Here is a 22082-nt window from a genome sequence, read left to right as displayed (position 1 = left end):
CACCATCAGCAAGACAAGGAATGCCTAAGGCTACTGGAAGTGAGGAGAGAGGCCTGAACAGACTGTCCCCCGGGGAAGTCAGAAGGAACCAGAGCTGCTGTCTTCCTGAGTCTGGACTTCCGGCTTCCAGAACTGAGAGACAGCCAGTATCTGCTGACTGAGGCACCCCAGCCTCTCCTCCTCTGTTAGAGCAGCCTCAGGCAACTGCACAGGCATCACGACCGTCAGGCTGTCACAACACGGTGTAATGCAGACAAGTGCAAGCAGTCTATCAACTAAAAGATGTATTAGCCTTCTCCACGCTTAACTACTAGCCTAAAAAAAAAAAAGTCTGTGCACACACAGAATTATTATATAGTTTTTTTGAACTAGATAGTTCCTGTGTCCTAACATACAAGTGGTAAGAGTGACTGTCATGCCTAGTAATACAAAATACTGAAATAACAGTATCCTGTTAAAATGTGCTTATTCTATTTCTTATTGTGCCCCAAAGCAAAATTAAATTGTATGAAGAGAACTCTATTAGCTGCTCCAATTTACCAAGATGTTTAAATATGTAGCCTTAAATTTAAGAGGCACATCATTAACATTAGAGAAAACCTGAGGAAAAACTGCCATCCTCTATAATAATCATTTTCATAGTTACAATCAAATGATATATAAGGTACATATTTCTGTGCTGCTACCATAAAGGTGAAAGCAGAGTCCAGATTAGATAAATCATAATATATGCAACTGTTCTTTTTCTAACTGATCATTTGAGTTGCTTTTGATCTTCCAAAAAAATTAACATTACTGTGTTGAATATTTTCCTTTAAAATTTTTTTCATATTTTAAATTATTTCCTTAGGACAGATTCCTGGAAGGGGGAGCTACATCAAAGAGTATTTTAATGGCTATGGTCTAATTGTTTTCTAAATTTCTCATGTCAGTTTATAATGCTATAAGACTGAAGAGCAATGACTTCACTATGGCTCCTACGGAAGGCCATAGAGAGCTATGGGCCATACAGCCTGTTAATGAAATTCCAAGAAATATGTTAGAAGTTAAAACATCAAATAAAGAAGTAGAGTTCTAGAAAGTTCTAATCATAATCTAGAAATTGTTTAACCCTTTTTCTTCAACGAAAACAACAATAAACCCTTGTTGACTTTAGTTCTAAAGCATTAATGTAAAGAAATGCTTTCATATATTCCAGTAGGCAAAAGTATTTCCTACATGTCTTTTCTGATGGATTAAAACAAAATTAGTGGAACTGGGTTAAAAAAAAAAATCTTAGACATGCACAGAAATAAAGAGGATCCTAACACTTCTGAAACAGCACAAGCTATATGGTGAAATTGAAATAGGAGCTCTGTCTTTGTCATTTAAATATGATGAATCACTGACTTCCAAAGCTTTTATTCGCATTATATTATGTGTGGACTTTTAGTGCTATGTATGATTTCTGCAAGAAATACTCACATCCGCATGGTCATTTCCAAGTAGAGAATTAATTTGGACTTGGCTCAGGTAAGATTCTATAGTGTGCGCTTCCCAGGAGGGCCATTATCTTACCTCAACTACCTTTTCATTTGCCATTTCCAGCTGAGAAAGCAGCTCTTGGGTATGAAGTTTCTGTCGACTCAGCTCACTCCTATTAATCAAGAGAGAGGAAAAAGAAAAGAAGAGAAAACCATTAATATAGCTATTCAAAAACCTAACAAAATAGAATCTTTATTAGTGAGGTACATGTTCATGTTCTGAACAAAAAATATCTTGTGTGCAAAATAAAAGTTGCTTACTAATAGGCCATATCTGGAATGACTCATTTCTTTGTAATATACACATATATTCTGGAGAGTGGTAGTACAACAGCGAGAATACACTTAACACTACTGAACTGTTCATTTAAAATAGATTGAGACAGTAAATTTACAATTTAAATAAAGGTTAAAATTGTCCATTTTATATTAGGTGTATTTTACCACAATAAAAAAATCAAACCTCCCCTTACCCTTACATATTTCAAAAGTGCCAAAGTATCCCTTATATCACTGATATTATTTGGCATTAAAATAAAAGTATATTCATATTAAACATACAGTATTTGTTGTTTTTAATGTTCATATATAGCACTTCTTGGAGAGGCTCAATTCTTGGAAATTTAAGGTAATGTTAATCACTCCAAATACCATTTCAGCTTAATATATTCAGGATTAAAATATAAATTTTGGTTGTTATTTGCTTTATCTTATGCATTCATATCCTTTATACTTCATTAGATAGAATTATGCACGTAAGTGTCATCTTTTTTTGTTGTTGTTCAACATATAAGCATTATATTCCCTTTGGCCAAAGATAATCTCAAAAGTGCCAGGTTAGAAGCAGATACAATGGAGACTTTAAAATAACTTTTACCAGATCATTCATTTTGATATTTGGCAAAACTAATACAATTATGTAAAGTTTAAAAATAAAATAAAATAAAGAAAAAATAAAATAACTTTTACCAGATCAAATTAATCTCTGAGTATTAAATAGTATTAAATAGTTCATTCAGGACTGGTTTTTATCCTCTGACCTTACTTCTGCTTCTAAAATAAATCAGTAGATTAACACTTCCAGTTATCAGCTTTGATTTTTTTCCAAGTGAGCCTAAAAACCAGGTAAGTCCTGTAAGTGTCCTATATTTGAATGGATAGTTGTTAAAATCAGCAAGCTATTTGTTATAAATACATAGGAGAGAACAAAAAATGTCCACAAATCAATTACACAAATATCTACTGAGCACTCTTTATGGCCAAGTGCAAGCATGTGGTAGTAAACATCAGATCAGATCAGATCAGTCGCTCAGTTGTGTCCGACTCTTTGCCACCCCATGAATCGCAGCACGCCAGGCCTCCCTGTCCATCACCAACTCCCGGACTTCACTCAGACTCACGTCCATCCAGTCAGTGATGCCATCCAGTCATCTCATCCTCTGCCATCCCCTTCTCCTCTTGCCCCCAATCCCTCCCAGCATCACAGTCTTTTCCAATGAGTCAACTCTTAGCATGAGGTGGCCAAAGTACTGGAGTTTCAGCTTCAGAATCATTCCTTCCAAAGAAATCCCAGGGCTGATCTCCTTCAGAATGGACTGGTTGGATCTCCTTGTAGTCCAAGGGACTCTCAAGAGTCTTCTCCAACACCACAGTTCAAAAGCATCAATTCTTTGGCACTCAGCCTTCTTCACAGTCCAACTCTCACATCTATACATGACCACAGGAAAAACCATAGCCTTGACTAGACGGACCTTTGTTGGCAAAGTAATGTCTCTGCTTTTGAATATGCTATCTAGGTTGGTCATAACTTTCCTTCCAAGGAATAAGCGTCTTTTAATTTCATGGCTGCAGTCACCATCTGTAGTGATTTTGGAGCCCAAAAAAATAAAGCCTGACACTGTTTCCAGTGTTTCCCCATCTATTTCCCATGAAGTGATGGGACCGGATGCCATGATCTTCGTTTTCTGAATGTTGAGCTTTAAGCCAACTTTTTCACTCTCCACTTTCACTTTCATCAAGAGGCTTTTGAGTTCCTCTTCACTTTCTGCCATAAGGGTGGTGTCATCTGCATGTCTGAGGTTATTGATATTTCTCCTGGCAATCTTGATTCCAGCTTGTGTTTCTTCCAGTCCAGCGTTTCTCATGATGTACTCTGCATATAAGTTAAATAAACAGGGTGACAATATACAGCCTTGACGTACTCCTTTTCCTATTTGGAACCAGTCTGTTGTTCCATGTCCAGTTCTAACTGTTGCTTCCTGACCTGCATACAAATTTCTCAAGAGGCAGGTCAGGTGGTCTGGTATTCCCATCTCTTTCAGAATTTTCCACAGTTGATTGTGATCCACACAGTCAAAGGCTTTGGCATAGTCAATAAAGCAGAAATAGATGCTTTTCTGGAACTCTCTTGCTTTTTCAATGATCCAGCGGATGTTGGCAATTTGGTCTCTGGTTCCTCTGCCTTTTCTAAAACCAGCTTGAACATCAGGAAGTTCACGGTTCACATATTGCTGAAGCCTGGCTTGGAGAATTTTGAGCATTACTTTACTAATGTGTGAGATGAGTGCAATTGTGCGGTAGTTTGAGCATTCTTTGGCATTGCCTTTCTTTGGGATTGGAATGAAAACTGACCTTTTCCAGTCCTGTGGCCACTGCTGAGTTTTCCAAATTTGCTGGCATATTGAGTGCAGCACTTTCACAGCATCATCTTTCAGGATTTGGAATAGCTCAACTGGAATTCCATCACCTCCACTAGCTTTGTTCGTAGTGATGCTTTCTAAGGCCCACTTGACTTCACATTCCAGGATATCTGGCTCTAGGTCAGTGATCACACCATCGTGATTATCTGGGTCGTGAAGATCTTTTTTGTCCAGTTCTTCTGTGTATTCTTGCCATCTCTTCTTAATATCTTCTGCTTCTGTTAGGTCCATACCATTTCTGTCCTTTATCGAGCCCATCTTTGCATGAAATGTTCCTTTGGTATCTCTGATTTTCTTGAAGAGATCCCTAGTCTTTCCCATTCTGTTGTTTTCCTCTATTTCTTTGCATTGATAGCTGAAGAAGGCTTTCTTATCTCTTCTTGCTATTCTCTGGAACTCTGCATTCAGATGTTTATATCTTTCCTTTTCTCCTTTGCTTTTCGCTTCTCTTCTTTTCACAGCTATTTGTAAGGCCTCCCCAGACAGCCATTTTGCTTCTTTGCATTTCTTTTCCATGGGGATGGTCTTGATCCCTGTCTCCTGTACAATGTCACGAACCTCATTCCATAGTTCATCAGGCACTCTATCTATCAGATCTAGGCCCTTAAATCTATTTCTCACTTCCACTGTATAATCATAAGGGATTTGATTTAGGTCATACCTGAATGGTCTAGTGGTTTTCCCTACTTTCTTCAATTTCAGTCTGAATTTGGCAATAAGGAGTTCATGGTCTGAGCCACAGTCAGCTCCTGGTCTTGTTTTTGCTGACTGTATAGAGCTTCTCCATCTTTGGCTGCAAAGAATATAAGCAATCTGATTTCGGTGTTGACCATCTGGTGATGTCCACGTATAGAGTCTTCTCTTGTGTTGTTGGAAGAGGGTGTTTGTTATGACCAGTGCATTTTCTTGGCAAAACTCTATTAGTCTTTGCCCTGCTTCATTCCGTATTCCAAGGCCAAATTTGCCTGTTACTCCAGGTGTTTCTTGACTTCCTACTTTTGCATTCCAGTCCCCTATAATGAAAAGGACATCTTTTTTGGGTATTAGTTCTAAAAGGTCTTGTAGGTCTTACCCAGCTGTGGATGTGACTGGTGATAGAAGCAAGGTCCAATGCTGTAAAGAGCAATATTGGATAGGAACCTGGAATGTCAGGTCCATGAATCAAGGCAAATTGGAAATGGTCAAACAAGATGGCAAGAGTGAATGTCGACATTCTAGGAATCAGCGAACTGAAATGGACTGGAATGGGTGAATTTAACTCAGATGACCATTATATCTACTACTGCGGGCAGGAATCCCTCAGAAGAAATGGAGTGGCCATCATGGTCAACAAGAGTCCAAAATGCAGTACTTGGATGCAATCTCAAAAACGACAGAATGATCTCTGTTCGTTTCCAAGGCAAACCATTGAATATCACAGTAATCCAAGTCTATGCCCCAACCAGTAACGCTGAAGAAGCTGAAGTTGAACGGTTCTCTGAAGACCTACAAGACCTTTTAGAATTAACACCCAAAAAAGATGTCCTTTTCATTATAGGGTAGTAAACATGGATGGTGCCATAACAGAACTTGCGGACGAATGGGAAATGGCTCATTCCTACTCAGTGGCTTCATCAGTACAGGTCAGGCCACTGACAATGAGGAGCTTGAGTACTGGTCAGTGAGTGCATGACAGACAAACTCAATTGTTTCACCTTAGCTAATTTTGGTGGTAACAATATCAGGTGGTGCTAGTGGTAAAGAATCCACCTGCCAATGCAGGAGACATTGGAGACGCTGGTTTGATCCCTGGCTCAGGAAGATCCCTTGAAGGAGGAAACAGCAACCTGCTCCAGTATTCTTGCCTGGATATTTCCATAGACAGAGGAGCCTGGCGGGCTACAGTCCAGGGGGTTGCAAAGAGTCAGACACGACTGAGCATTCATGCACACATATGACAATAGGGTAGGATAAATTGCTGTGCTTAAAGTATCTTGTGTAGCTTACGGGCTTCCCAGGTGGCACTAGTGGTCAAGAATCCACCTGCCAATGCAGGTTAGATGTAAGAGGCATGGGTTAAATTACTATTACTCCTCACCATAACAAAGAAAAGCAAAATGACTAATGTGGCCAGCCTTCTGGGCTGAATGCAATTAAAAGGTATACACACTAGTGCTAATGAGAAATAACCTCTGAGTACTATGGAGAGGAAGATGATACAGTGATCATATTTATAAAGTTGGCCAACACTCAGTTTATACCTTTTCAGATAACACCTACTGCATGATTTGATACCTACACTATTTGCTTACCCATGACAATTTATTTGAATAATACAAATAATTTCTAATAATTACTATTAGTAATAATTTCACACAAAATTTAGGATCACAATGATACAAATTATTAACTTAAAAAAATGCATTTATTTTTAATCAGAGGATAACTGCTTTACAATGTTGTGTTAGTTTCTGCCATATAACAACATGAATCAGCCATACACACACATATATCCCCTCCATCTTGAACAAATTATTAACTTTAAGTTACTTTTCATCTGTGAAAATGTCTATTCTATTGTGTATCAAGAAGTCACCCTCACTGGACAGTGAGCAACACTGCTCTCCACCAAGAAAGTGGAGATAACGGTAATGGTAGTAACAATAGCAAACGTTCCCCTAGTGCTTACTCTGTGTGGCGGTGCTAGGGATAAAAAACCCGCCTGCCAATGCAGGAGATATAAAAGACATGGGTTCGATCCCTGGGTTGTGAAGGTCCCCTGTAGGAGGGCATGACAACGCACTCCAGTATTCTTGCCTGGAGAATCTAATGGACAGAGGAGCCTGGCAGGCTACAGTCTATAGGTCACAGAGTCAGACATGACTGAAGCAACTTTGCACAGCACTACTCTAAATACTCTAAAGTGGTCAATTTTCATTCCAATCCCAAAGAAAGGCAATGCCAAAGAATGGCATTTTGAATATGCTGTCTAGGTTGGTTATAACTTTTCAGCCACAAAATTAAAAGATGTTTACACCTTGGAAGAAAAGTTATGACCAACCTAGACAGCATATTCAAACTACTGCACAATTGCACTCATCTCACACACTAGTAAAGTAATGCTGAAAATTCTCCAAGCCAGGCTTCAACAAAATGTGAACCTTGAACCTCCAGATGTTTAAGCTGGATTTAGAAAAGGCAATAGATGCCTTTTTTCTGTTTCTAAAGTTTACTTTTTCAATCTCAAATATTAAAGAGACTAATTTTAAGTAGCTTAGTCAAGTAAAAATAAAATACTAGTTCTCTGGAAACTGTTGAGGAATTTTTTTAATCTGTGACTTAGATAAATCAGAGATCAAATCGCCAACATCCGAGGGATCACTGAAAAAGCAAGAGAGTTCCGGAAAAATATCTATTTCTGCTTTATTGACTATGCCAAAGCCTTTGACTTTGTGGATCACAACAAACTGGAAAATTCTGAAAGAGATGGGAATACCAGACCACCTGACTTGCCTCTCGAAAAACCTATAGGAAGCAACAGTTAGAACCGGACATAAAACAACAGACTGGTTCCAAATCAGGAAAGCAGTATGTCAAGGCTGTATATTGTCACCCTGCTTATTTAACTTACATGCAGAGTACATCATGAGAAACGCTGGGCTGGATGAAGCACAAGCTGGAATCCACAAGATTGGAATCCACAAGCTCCCACAAGATTGCTGGGAGAAATATCAATAACCTCAGATATGCAGATGACACTACCCTGATGGCAGCAAGTGAAGAACTAAAGAGCCTCTTGAAGAAAGTGAAAGGGGAGAGTGAAAAAGTTGGCTTAAAGCTCAACATTCAGAAAACTAAGATCATGGCATCCGGTCCCATCACTTCATGGCAAATAGATGGGAAAACAATGGAAACAGTGGCTGACTTTATTTTTTTAGGCTTAAAAATCACTGCAGATGGTGACTGCAGCCACAAAATTAAAAGATGTTTACTCCTTGGAAGAAAAGTTATGACCAACCTAGACAGCATATTCAAAAGCAGAGACATTACTTTGCCAACAAAGGTCCATCTAGTCAAGGCTATGGTTCTTCCAGTAGCCATGCATGGATGTGAGAGTTGGATTATAAAGAAAGCTGAATGATGAAGAATTGATGCTTTTGAACTGTGGTGTTGGAGAGGACTCTTGAGAGTCCCTTGGACTGCAAGGAGATCCAAGCAGTCCATCCTAAAGGAAATCGGTCCTGAATATTCATTGGAAGGGCTGATGTTGAAGCTGAAACTCCAGTACTCTGGTCACCTGATGCAAATAACTGACTCATTTTAAAAGACCCTGATCCTGGGAAAGATTGAAGGTGGGAGGAGAAGGGGATAATAGAGAATGAGATGGTTGGATGGCATCACCGACTCAATGGACATGAGTTGGAGTAAACTCCGGGAATTGGTGACAGACAGGGAGGCCTGGCGTGCTGCAGTCCACTGGGTCGCAAACAGTCGGACATAACTGAGCGACTGAACTGAACTCTAAGTGCTTTATATAAACTAACTTCTCTAGCTTTCATAATAACCCTGTGAGATCCCCATTTTTACACACAAGACGATTTAGAGGCAGAGGCATTTACAAATCAATTTAAGTAACTTGCCTGGAGTCACACAGCTAGTCAGCTGAGAGTCAGGATTGGAAAACCAGGCCCTGTGCTTCCAGCCTGTGCTCTTAGCCTCTCCCCTGTACTGTGCACCACGGCGGGCAACTGCTGAATGTTGGTTAGATGACTAAATAAAAGAGCATGTTTTTGTGTGTAAGGGGTATTTTAAGGAGCATAGATACTTACCTGGAAACCTGAGAAATCATATTTTTACTTCTGATTTCTTCCCTAAAGCTTCAGTCCTACACTCAAATTTAACATGACTAACATCAAACTTTTTGCACTACCCTGCCAATCTACTTTCTCTCTCAGTGCTGAGATACAACCTATTTTTCATCTTCCTACTCAGTCCTTATACTGACAACATCACTGCTTAGGTTAAAAACTGTAAAGTTGATTCTATTTCTCGCTTTCTCTTGAATGCAACATCTAGTTCGCCCCTAAACAGATTCTTCTGTGCAGTAGTATTTCTTGCATCTATTGTTCGTTTCTATTCAGTGTGACCATCACAAGTTCTTATAACTTAATTTTTAGATTTACTGCAGCTGCCAACTGCTTGGGTTCTCAGTATCAGGTGAAAAACTGTATGCAAAGCATCCATCGGTGCATACAGTGGTGCTCAATTAACACCGTACTTTTCCCTAATGCACCCGTCACTGGGTATTTCTCCTTCTAAAGCAACACTTCAATAATTTGCTTCCTTGAGCAGTAACTTCCAGTGGCTCTCTGCTACTGGACAAAACAGTCCAAATTTCTGAGATGGACATTCAGATTCTTCCAAAACTTTGTGTAATTTATCTTTCCAATCTTCTCTTCAAGAGGAACCTTCCACTTCAGTTCTCACTGTCTGACCGACAAAACACATATGTGCCATCTCTAAGCTCATGTTCCTGTCATTTTCTATATCCTTTTTTGTGGATTTTCCATGAAAATCCTGCCTACTCTTTAAGACTCCACCTTTGCTCCACTTCTTTCCATGTCTCCTTCCTGGTTCACTTTAATCCAGACGGTTCTCTTCTCACAGCAATGTGTTAATACTTATTTTATGTAGAAGACATTTAGCAACTGCCTATTGTAATTCTAATGGGTAGTTTATATATGTGTATATGCGTATACAAGTACACACACACGCGCGTGCCCCCAATTACAATGGAAACTGTAAAAAGGGGATTGTTTTTAGTTTCTACCGTATATGCCTAAGGACTTTACACATAGGGATTTAATAAATATTTGCAGATTTATGGCTAAATTTTCATAGGGAACTTAGCAGTTAGAAAACGTATTTTAGATAAAGATTAAAAAAAATGTACTTATAGTCTGCTACTTTCTCCAAAGGACTTGAAGAACCCAAGAAAAGGTAATTTTTCAGTTAAGCACTTCCTTTAAGTTTCACTCCTGAATGAAATTTTAGAAGGTATTAAAGTTTGGGGAGAAAAGTGATTTCACCAGCTCTGTCCCTCAAGACCTTCCTAGAGCCTGCCTGTCAGTACTTTGCAACTCCTTATTTCTCTGTCAGGATATTTCACTGCAGGGATAAAGGAAAGACCCAGGAGGATGATCTGACTCTGTATTATCTATGAGAAAATGTCTCTTCATTAGGGAACATAATTGAGAATTCCCTACATCATTAGTGATTTAGGATATACATAAAATAAAGCTTTCCAGAAAGTTTCACGGTGGTATTACACTTCAAACACTTGCCAAGTAAAGCTATATAATCTCTTCACTGGAAATCTTTAAAAACAGAAATGTCCATATCTGTCAGGGATGATTTAAGCGCAGCCGGCCAGGAGGTACAGAGATAGATGGCACTTCCAGTTTCTGTGTGACATCATGGCAGCTAAAGATCACTTTATACTAGCTACAGAATTTAAATGAAACTGTACCCAAGTTCTCTATAATTTCTAGCATAGTATATAACACGTTATAAGGTTTAAGGTAAAATTATCTTCTACTGATTTCCTATAACTACAGAAGAAATAGGCATTCTTTATAACCCCAATGGGAACTGCTTAGTCCATTGGTGTCCTAAATAATTTTCAGTTCACAGATATCAATTAATGTGCATGTGAGAGAAAATCCTAGTCACGCCTACAAAACATAATTGAAAAACCAGTTGTAAAAGGTAACTAATTTACTACCTTCTGTGCAGAGAAAATTTCACAAAATGATTTATAAATAAAGAAATGAATGCTGCATCTACTAAGAAAATATTAGAATTAACACTGGGAAGTCATCTGGTTCCTCAACTGGAGACAGAAGTGGGTGAGGAGTAAGCACCAAGGCCAGGGCCCTTCTTCCAGCCCATGGAGAGGCTCTGGGTAGGTTCACAAACACTCTGAACTATACCCCAGATCTTCACATTTATCCCGTCTGGGAAGAAGATCCAGAGTCTTCCTCTGATTTTTAAGAGGTCTGAGCATTAAGGAAGGATAAGGATTTTGGCTGAGTTTTTTGCCTGGAATATACAAAATTCTGAAAGAATTTTTTTCCTTTTAGAGTATGAGCAGACTGATTGGAGTGTTCTAATGTTGAATGTCTTTCTTACACAAGCCACATCCATAATGCTATCATCTAATTATTTCCACTTTTGGTTTCATTATGGTGGTACAAGAATTTAAAGGCACTTGGCAAACAATCCAAATACAGAATTAGTCTAGATTTTTACAGTATTCACCCTATTTTACAGTTGCTTATCTAGACTTAATTCAATAGCATATTCTCCAAAGTATACAATTCCATTTAAAAAGAAACAATAACTTTTCCTTTCTACTCACATATCACTGGTTTAATTTATTATATAGTTCTGAAACTGGCATATAACCTGGTTTGGGAACAATCACACCGATACTGACAGTGTCAGACAACACTAGAGTATCTAAGTTGATTAGACAAGAGCACGCAGAGTGCCTTGGGCATTGGTCAGCACGCTTTATACAGAAACTTCAGTGGTTGATGATGCCCACGATTAAGTGGACATCAGCCAGGAGGGTTTTCCACGACACCTGATACAATTAATATCGTACCTTATCATAACTTTGGGCTTCCCTTGTGGCTCAACTGGTAAAGAATCCGCCTGCAATGCGGGAGACGTGGGTTCGATCCCTGGGTTGGGAAGATCCCCTGGAGAAGGGAAAGGCTACCCATTCCAGTATTCTGGTCTGGAGAATTCCATGCACTGTATAGTCCATGGGGTCGGACATGACCGAGTGACTTTCACTTCTATTGTAACTTCAATGTTGCAAAGTAGTAGTTATTCTCATCTTATAGATAAAGAAATTAAGACTCAGAAAATTAATGTTCCTAAGGTCAGGCAGTGACTGAAAGAAAAAATGAGTTTCATACTCAATCTTTTTATCAAAATGTTCTCTCAACTAAATCACATTGCCTCTTACCTTAAGCCCAATCATTTACAAGAGGTATTATTAAAGTATGTCTGTAGCATAATATCAAGATCTATAGGCAAAGTGAAAAAAATTTAATCCTGAGCATGCAGCAAAATGGTAACTGCAAAAACTGTGACCTCAAAAGACCTAAATATGAAAACAGGTTCAAATCTCATTTAGTTAACTAAAAACACCACAGGTTTGCAGGCCAGCTTTAGCAATATAAGGTCACAGTCCAGGTTCCTTCTTTCCCAATCTGCACTTAGATCCTCCTAAGTGATCTCATTTAGGCCATGACCCTGTCCAATATGCTACTGGAGAGGAGTGGAGAAATAGCTCTAGAAGGAAAGAAGAGGCTGGGCCAAAGCAGAAATGACTCCCAGTTGTGGATGTGTCTGGTGGTGAAAATAAAGAACAATACTGCATAGGAACCTGGAATGTTAGGTCCATGAATCAAGGTAAACTGGAAGTGGTCAAACAAGAGATGGCAAGGGTGAACATCCACATTTTAGGAATCAGTAAACTAAAATGGACTGGAATGGGCAAATTTAATTCAGATGACCATTATATCTACTACTGTGGGCAAGAATCCCTAAGAAGAAATGCAGAAGCCCTCATGGTCAACAAGAGTCCAAAATACAGTACTTGGGTGCAATCTCCAAAACTACACAATGATCTTGGTTCGTTTCCAAGGCAAACCATTCAATATCATAGTAATCCAAGTCTATGCCCCAACCACTGATGCTGAAGAAGCTGAAGTTGAATGGTTCTATGAAAACCTACAAGACCTTCTAGAACTAATACCAAAAAAAGATGTCCTTTTCATTAGAGGGGACTAGAATGCAAAAGTAGGAAGTCAAGAGATACCTGGAGTAACAGGCAAGTTTGGCCTTGGGATACAAAATGAAGCAGGGCAAAGGCTAACAGAGTTTTGCCAAGAGAACACACTAGTCATAGCAAACAACCTCTTCCAACAACACAAGTAACGACTCTACACATGGACATCACCAGATAGTCAATACCAAAATTGATTGATTATATTCTTTGCAGCCAAACTAGGAGAAGCTCTATAAAATTAGCAGAAACAAAACCAGGAGCTGACCATGGCTCATATTAGGAGCGTCTTCTTGCAAAACTCAGACTTAAATTGAATAAAGTAGTGAAAAACACTAGGCCAGTAAGGCATGACCTAAATCGACTCCCTTATGATTATACAGTGGAAGTGACAAATAGATTCAGGGGATTAGATCTGGTAAAGAGAGTGCCTGAGAGAACTATGGATGGAGCTTTGTAACACTGTACAGGAGGCAGTGACCAAAACCATCCCCAAGAAAAAGAAATGCAAAAAGGTAAAATGGTTGTCCGAGGCGGCCTTACAAACGGCTGAGAAAAGAAGAGAAGCGAAAGGCCAAGGAGAAAAGGTAAGATAAACTCCATCTGAATGCACAGTTTCAAAAACATCTACTTCTGTGTCATTGACTATGCTAAAGCCTTTGACTGTGTGGATCACAACAAACTGTGGAAAATTCTTAGAGAGATGGGAATACCAGACCACCTGACCTGCCTCCTGAGAAACCTGTCTGCAGGTCAAAAAGCAACAGTGAGAAACGAACATGGAAAAATGGATTGGTTCAAAATTGGGAAAGGAATATGTCAAGACTGTATATTGTTACCTTGCTTATTTAACTTACATGCAGAGTACATCATGTGAAATGCTGGGCTGGATGAAGCTCAAGCTAGTGAGTGGATATTAGAAGTAACGACTGAGATTGCTGAGAGAAATATCAATAACCTCAGATATGCAGACAACACCACCCTTATGGGAGAAAGTGAAGAGGAACTAAGGAGCCTCTTGATGAAGGTGAAAGAGGAGAGTGAAAGAGCTGGCTTAAAACTCAACATTCAAAAAACCAAGATCATGGCATCTGGTCCCATCACTTCATGGCAAACAAATGAGGAAAAAATGGAAACAGTGAGAGACTTTATTTTCTTGGGCTCCAAAATCACTGAGGATGGTGATTGCAGCTATGAAATTAGTTGTTCATTGGAAGAAAAGTTATAACCAACCTAGACAGCATGTTAAAAAGCAGAGATGTTGCTTTGCCGACAAAAGTCTGTATAGTCAAAGCTATGGTCTTTCTGGTAGTCATGCACCTATGTCCGAATTGGACCATATAGAAGGCTGAGTGCTAAAGAATTGATGCTTTCAAACTGTGGTGTTGGAGAAGACTCTTGAGAATCCCTTGGACAGCAAGGAGATCTAATCAGTCAATCCTAAAGGAAATTAACCCTGACATTTTGGAAGGACTGATGCTGAAGCTGAAGCTCTAATACTTTGGCTGATTCACTGGAAAAGACCCTGATGCTGGGAAAGACTGAAGGCAGGGGGAGAAGTGGACAACACAGGATGAGATGGTTGGATGGCATCATCAACCCAATGGACATAAGTTTGGCAAGCGCCGGGAGTTGGTGATGGACAGGGAAGCCTGGCGTGCTACATTCCACATGGTCGCTAACAGCCGGACACAACTGAGCAACTGAACAACATGAGCCTAGAGGAATACATTTGAATGACCGCCTCAAAGCAACCTGTCCAAAATGGCAACCACTTCTTATCTGTACCTTCCCAAGCTTCCTCCCTTCCTTGAACGACATCATCACTGTCTACCCAGATGCTCAGGTTAAAGCTTCAGCGTCGTCTTTGATTCCCTCCATTTTCTTACCCCTTATGTTTGACTTTTGTAAGGTTTACCCTGTGAAAGTGAAAGTTGCTCAGTCGTGTCCGACTCTTTGCAACCCCACGGACTATACAGTGCATGCAATTCTCCAGGCCAGAATACTGGAGTGGGTAGTCTTTCCCTTCTCCACGGGATCTTCCCAACCCAGGGATCAAACCCAGGTCTCCTGGATTGCAGGTGGATTCTTTACCAGCTGAGCCAGAAGGTTTACCCTATGCCTCCTTAAAATATTTCATAACTATCCATTTCTCTCCATCTCCACCCACCATGTTCTGTCCTAAGCCACTGTCATCTATTACCTGGAATACTGTCACAATCTAACATCTGGTTTCCCTGACTCTCTTTGCCCCTTCTGTAGTTTATTTTCCACATAATTGCTAAAGAGGCCTTTTCAAGACCTAGAAATGACTAAAATTCTCCAATGGTTTCCTACTGCTACACTTTGGACTTTAACTTAAAATAGTCCTACTTAAATACCTTGCTTAAACTAAGTACAAGCAGCTGACTTATTATAGCCTACAAGATTTGCAAGGTCTGATCCTTGCCTAGTTCCTCACCTTGACAGCATTCTCTCCCCTCACTCACTATATTTAACACGGGGCTGTTCCCTAACACTGCACCTTTGTACTTACTATTCTTCTAATTACCATCTGCCTGGAATATTTCCTTGGTTTTTTCATATAGTTGATTTCTTTCTATCATTTGAGCCTCAACTTAAATATCACCTTTTTGGACTACTTTTTAAGAAACAGTCCAGCCCTTGTAGCTCCCAACCTGTCTGAATTATCATCTATCACACCATTGCATTTGTTTTCTTCATGCAATTTAAAATACAAAGAATCATTTTGTTTACTTATTAGTTTACCTTCTTATTATTTCTCTCCCTATCCTGGAATGAAAGCTCTAAAAGAGAAAGTACATCCACAAAGCTTAGAACAGTGCCTGGCACACAGAAGGTGATTTTTAGCCCTGGTAAATTTTAGTTAATTCCACAGAATCAGTTAACTAGTCCATTCAATCAGAACATTTCTAACATCCTACATCTCACTTTTTCAAAGTTTTCGCCACTTACTTGCTCTCATATCACAACTAATTACATAATTCGGTGATTACATTTAAAGTAGCCATCAAGTGGTGTGATAAAGTGAGGAGACTACTGCTACAAAAACCAATGTGCTACGGAGCTTGATTTATAGAAATCATCCACAGAAAGCTTATTTTATTTGAAGAATGAACTCAAAAGTTTCAAAGAACTGTGTGAATTTTCCTCATAACATATAATTTTAAATGCTGATCTTAGGATAAGATTGACCGAACTATAAAGTCTACTCGTTCAATAAATACTGAAGTGAGTGTCTTTGCTAGGTGCTATGGAGACGAGGAAGAACAAGATCCAGTTCCTGCCACAGTGAAGCTTAGGAACAACCAGAAACTGTGACGAGCTATGAGGTTTATGCTATAGGTAGTAAATGCTATAAAAAGTTCACAGTGCTATGGGAACACATATGGAGGATTAGGGGATTAGAGCTGTCTCTCAGAGGAAGTAGGTTTTTCAGCTGATATATGAAAGATAAATAGAAGTTAGATGGACAAAAGCAGGGTAACGAAGAGTGTTACAATCAAATCCATGTGTGAAGGCCAGGAAATAAGAAGGGATAATAAATTTAGAAATCTGAAAGGAAGCTCAGTGTGAATGGAACAGACTGTTACTAGGATATGGGGGTGGGGGCGGGAGAGGAAGAAGCTGGGAACAGAGAAATACAGCTTGGATTTTATATGTATAAGGTAATATAAGGAAACACAAGGGTGTTACATGTCTTGATGGGAAGTGGAGACTTAATTATCAGTCCACTGGGGAAGCACTGAAGTATTTTAAGGAGAGAAGTGACATGAAAAAATCAGAGAATCTTGCTGATTACAGCAGGAAAAATAGTAAGTAACATGACTGTAGTAAATTAGGGGCTTTTAGCAGTAATCTAGGTGAGCAATGTTGATAGCCTAAACTGTTGGAGGGAAATGGACGGATTCAAGAGTTACTTAGGAGGCAGCATGAGCAACACTTGATAATTAGGGGTGTGAGGAAAAGAAGGGGTTGACACCCAGAGTTCTGCTGAGCAAGTGGGTAGACAGTACCACACATGTAAAAATATGGGATGAAATAAAATACTGGACCTGGGCTAGGTGAAATTAGTTCACAAGTACTGAAAATACTGAGTTTGAGGTACCTATTGAAATGTTCAGTAGACAGCTGGAAATACAGATTATTTCAAAAAGGTCAACATTAGAAGCTGTTTTATAACAATAAATAGCCTTTTTCAGTTTGTCTCTGTCATAGAATAGACATCTGAACTCATGCTGAAAGAGAACATTTCTACTCTGAATATACTTCAGCTCTAAGATCACTGGTATATACGCAACTGAAGAGGTGTGGCTGTGAGGTGAAGGGCAAAGCTTTCCCACAATGCACTAGTCTCTTTGAAAATATCACAGATACTTTAAATAAGAGAAGAGAAGTCATGGTTCCTGAAGGCATGGGATGAGAGTCTGAATGTGGGCCAGTATCTCAGGCATCATAATTAATTACTATAATTACTCAGATCATTTTGTTATTATTGAGACAGTTTAAGTTTTAAGGATGGGTCAAGTGTTTTTTGGTTGGTACACCGTAAGGGAAAATTTCCTCAACGCATGACATCCTTTAGTGAGGACTAAAGATTAAATCGCACAAGGCTCCATTCTATACTATATGAGAGAATCGAAAACAAAAGGTGTACTATTCGTTTCAGGGAAATGATGGATCTGCCAGCTGCAGCAAAGGCTTTCTGAAACTCTCTTATGACAAATTAACATAGCATGTGCCAGATGTTTTTTTTTCTGTTGAATTATACTATAATATGCTTCAGTTACTTTTAGTAATTATGCATTTTGTAATCTGCCAGTACCTGCAGCTGCCTCTCATTCTGCTAAATTAAAAAAAAAAAAAAATTTTTTTTTTTTTTTTTTTTTAGAAAAGCAGTTATGGCAGCCAAACATTACATATATACAGCCAAGAATAATGTGTTAGAGACTGAAGAGAATTCCTTAGTCTCAAATGCTGTGTAATTCATATAAATATACATGAATTGTCCAGTCACTGGACAAGAGAAGATAATATTACACACTGTACATTATTCATATATTCAATACAATTTTATTGAACAACTACACACTGGGCAAGATGTTAGCTCATGGTTTGTAGAAGAGGTGAATATAAATGATAGTTATGCTACAATTCAGTAAGTGTCATAAAGAAGAATGAGCAGAGTGGTACGGGAATCAGGAAGAAAAAAGATTTACTCTGTCAGGGGGATAAAGAATGCCTTACAGAAAAAAATGATATCTGAATCAGGTCTGGAAGGAAGAAAATTTATTTATTTACATGTATGTATTATATTTGTTTATTCAATATTTTCCTCCTTCCCATCCATACTCTAATAGCTTCAAAAAAGATGAGGGGGACCTTGGGCTTTGCTGTTATCCTTAGTACTTTAAGAAGAGTGCCACTCAATAAATACATAATGGGTAAATGAAGTGAAGACTAGGCTTGGTAAAAGGGCTGCCCTTACCAATGTTTGGCTTCTTGGGCAGTTGTTCAGTGTGGCTGGAACATGCCCTTCACAAGGTAGGGACAGGCAGACTGCTGACAATAAGGTGGAGGAAAGATTGCCAAAAAAACCCCAAACTGAACCAAACATTCAGGCAACAATAAATCAGAAATATTTAAGTAAACAGGGCCAGGACTCTATTTGCTTTTTAGGAAAATACTTTTGAGAGCAGTATGCAAGATGGAATAGAGTGAAGGGAAAAAAAAAGATGGCAGAAACCAGGGTGATCCAGGCTACTTTAACAGCCATGGTTAAAGATATGAAAAGGCCTGGGCTGATGGCAGGAACAAAATATGTTACTGCGTGTTTACACATACACAAGCATTTCTTCTGGACAGATTCTGGTACCTGGTGTTGCAAATGAGTATGCATGGTTGAAATTTTTTTTACATTACCTTATACAAAGGATTTCGGAGAAGGAGATGGCACCCCACTCCAGTACTCTTGCCTGGAAAATCCCATGGACAGAGGAGCCTGGTGGGCTGCAGTCCATGGGGTCGCTAAGAGTCAGACACGACTGAGTGACTTCCCTTTCACTTTTCACTTTCATGCATTGGAGAAGGAAATGGCAACCCACTCCAGTGTTCTTCCCTGGAGAATCCCAGGGACGGGGGAGTCTGGTGGGCTGCTATCTATGGGGTCACACAGAGTCGGACACGACTGAAGTGACTTAGCAGCAGCAGCATACAAAGGATTTGCAAGTTTATATTTCCACCAGTACTGTATACCCCATTTCCGTTCTCTCATGTGTTTGCAGATGTTGCATGTTAAGCATCTTTTACATTTTTGCCAATTTGCTGGGCAAAATTGTTTACATTTGCATTTCTTCATACAAAACAATATTTCTTCAGTGTATAGTGTGGCTGAGTTGGTTTAAAGGAACTCTGTACATCTGCCTTTGTGAGCTGCATGCTCACATACTGTGTCCATCCATTAGGTTGTTACTCTTTTTCTAAATTACTGAACTCTATGGATTCTGCATGTCGATCTTTATTTTTTTGTCATTTGTATTTGTTTTTCTATCTTTGTTTAGCATTTCTTCACAGAGAATTTTAATTTTTAGTGTGAAACAAATTAATCAATTTTTGCACTGTGCGTTTTTGTTTTGATTAGAAAGACTCATTCAAAGACGATAAAAATAATCTAATTTCTTCTAATACTTTCCTTGTTTTGAATTTAGCTTTTTAATCCATCTGGAATTGACTTTGTATACTGAATAAAGAATATACTAGCCTAGAGGGGTGGGATGGGAGGAATGGGAGAGAGGTTCAAGAGGGAAGGGATATATGTATACATATAGCTGATTTATGCTGTTGTACAGCAGAAACTAATACAACACTGTAAAGCAATTATACTCCAATTAAAAAAGACAAATTAAAAAAAGAGGGAGAACACATAGCTACAAGAATAAACTCAGGACTATAAACCAGAAAAAAAAGAATATACTAAATGATTTAAAATTTTCCCAACATCATCTTTTCATTTGAAGTGCTGTATTATCATGCACAAAATTTGTTCATGTTCCATGTTCTGTTCAAATTATCTACTCCTGTGCCAATACCATCATATAGCTTTATATATTTTGCTTCTTGTAGGGCAAATCTTTTTTCCCCATAAGAAATTTTAAAATTTAATCTATAAAATAACAATCATCTCTCATTCAAGTAAGATTGGTACAGATATATTACAGTTACAGACCTTCTATGTTAATATGTAAACTTTAAATGGTTTTTAAATAGATCTCCTTGGAAGCTCAAAATTCTCTGTGTTGCATATATTTCAAGATAAAAGGGTAACTTTTATCAAGAGGAAGTAATTATAGATGAATTAATACAATTTTACAAATTCAAACAAACTTCAAACTGAAAGAAGATAACACAGAGGAGCTCAAATTTTTAAAGAGCTTCTTATATTAAGCTTTTTGATACTAAGATGAAAAACTTTCTTCTGCGGGAAAATTATTTAATTATTTTGTGTTGCATTTAATTATGGCTATACTTGCTTATGGGAAGATCTTAAGAAACTACAGGTGTCTGGTAATAGTATTTAATTGTCAGTTGTCAGAAGGAGCCAAGGTTTCCAAAGGCAGCAAAACTAGGTCAGAGAGGGCTCTAGTATCCTAGTATTTTGAGGCTGTCCTGGTATTTAGTGTCTGATTTTGGTCTCTAATATTCCCCTAACTGTAGTAAATAGGTGGACACATAGTAAGGAAGATAACAGTCAATTTATAAGAATTCAATTTTTATGATGTAGAGAGGACAGATGGAGAAGACAATGGCACCCTACTCCAGTACTCTTGCCTGGAAAATCCCATGGATGGAGGAGCCTGGTGGGCTGCAGACCATGGGGTCGCTAAGAGTCGGACATGACCGAGCGACTTCTCTTTCACTTTTCACTTTCATGCATTGGAGAAGGAAATGGCAACCCACTCCAGTGTTCTTGTCTGGAGAATGCCAGGGATGGGGGAGCTTGGTGGGCTGCCGTCTATGGGGTCGCACAGTCGGACATGACTGAAGTGACTTAGCAGCGGCAGCAGCAGAGAGGACAGAGAAAAACAGCCAAGTGTTTTCAAGACCTGGTGAGGGCAGACCAGCACTAAGTTTTAAAGGGAAGATTTTCAGAAGGAAAGCTTTGACGCTCAATATGGCACAATGAAGGTATGCTAGGAAGCAGGGTGCTTGGATCGAACATGAAAAAGCTCATTTTTGACAGCTGTTAGTAAATACTTTTCACCTGAATGGTAGAACGCATCAATTGATGACATATACAGAAAAATCCTTATGGGGAGAGTCAAATGCATAAAATGAGCCATTTGAATTTTTTAATGTATTGCTCTGTGTCTATTTTGTAACATTATTAATAAAAGACCTAATTGGTTCAAGACTTGGACTTGTATTGTTGAATCATGCTAAAAACAAAACCATTTCTAAGGAGAGCAAATGAATCCTTCCCCAGAGACACAGAATCACCGCCGAGCAGCCAGCCTGTGCCCTACTGGTGCAACACAGCATCCATCAAATTGCCAATGCCCAGAACGGATGCTACTGCAAATATGTCTAGCACAGACCATATTTATAACATATTTTTTCACTGGAATAAGCATAAATTTTAATCTTCAACTTCAAAAAATATAAATTTATTGTGGCTGCCATGTAATTCTGTATTATGACCTAAGGTGAGATTTGTCAGTGAAAATACTTCAGTGACTACTTTTATATTGCAAAAACAACTTTAACACGGGGATTTCCCTAGTGGTCCAGTGGCTCAGACTCCCTGCTCCCAATGCATGGGGCTTGGGTTTGACCCCTGGTCAGGGATCAGATCTCACATGGCACAACCAAGACCCAGCACAGCCAAACAAATTAAAAAAAAACACAAAACTTCAGCTTGATTTCATATATATTCCTCAGTACTATGTCTCCAAAGAGGAAGGAGATATAATTCATATATATAAAATCTCATATAAAATT

At 38.8% G+C, this 22082-nt stretch overlaps 1 protein-coding gene across 5 annotated transcripts in view; it reads right to left on the bottom strand.

Moving 5' to 3' along the window:
• The window catches only part of SCLT1 (sodium channel and clathrin linker 1), a 235649-nt gene that overhangs the window by 10073 nt on the left and 203494 nt on the right, over positions 1–22082 (bottom strand). For all 5 annotated transcript variants that reach the window (XM_055550266.1, XM_055550267.1, XM_055550269.1 and 2 more), the window contains one exon: positions 1558–1636. In XM_055550266.1, coding sequence (XP_055406241.1) covers positions 1558–1636 — 79 coding nt within the window. The remainder of the gene's footprint in view (positions 1–1557; positions 1637–22082) is intronic.

This window comes from Bubalus kerabau, chromosome 16, assembly GCF_029407905.1.
Source record: "Bubalus kerabau isolate K-KA32 ecotype Philippines breed swamp buffalo chromosome 16, PCC_UOA_SB_1v2, whole genome shotgun sequence".
NCBI classification, from domain to species: Eukaryota; Metazoa; Chordata; class Mammalia; order Artiodactyla; family Bovidae; genus Bubalus; species Bubalus kerabau.
The sequence above is the reverse complement of the archived record's forward strand: the minus strand, read 5'-3'. Positions and strand labels throughout refer to the sequence as shown.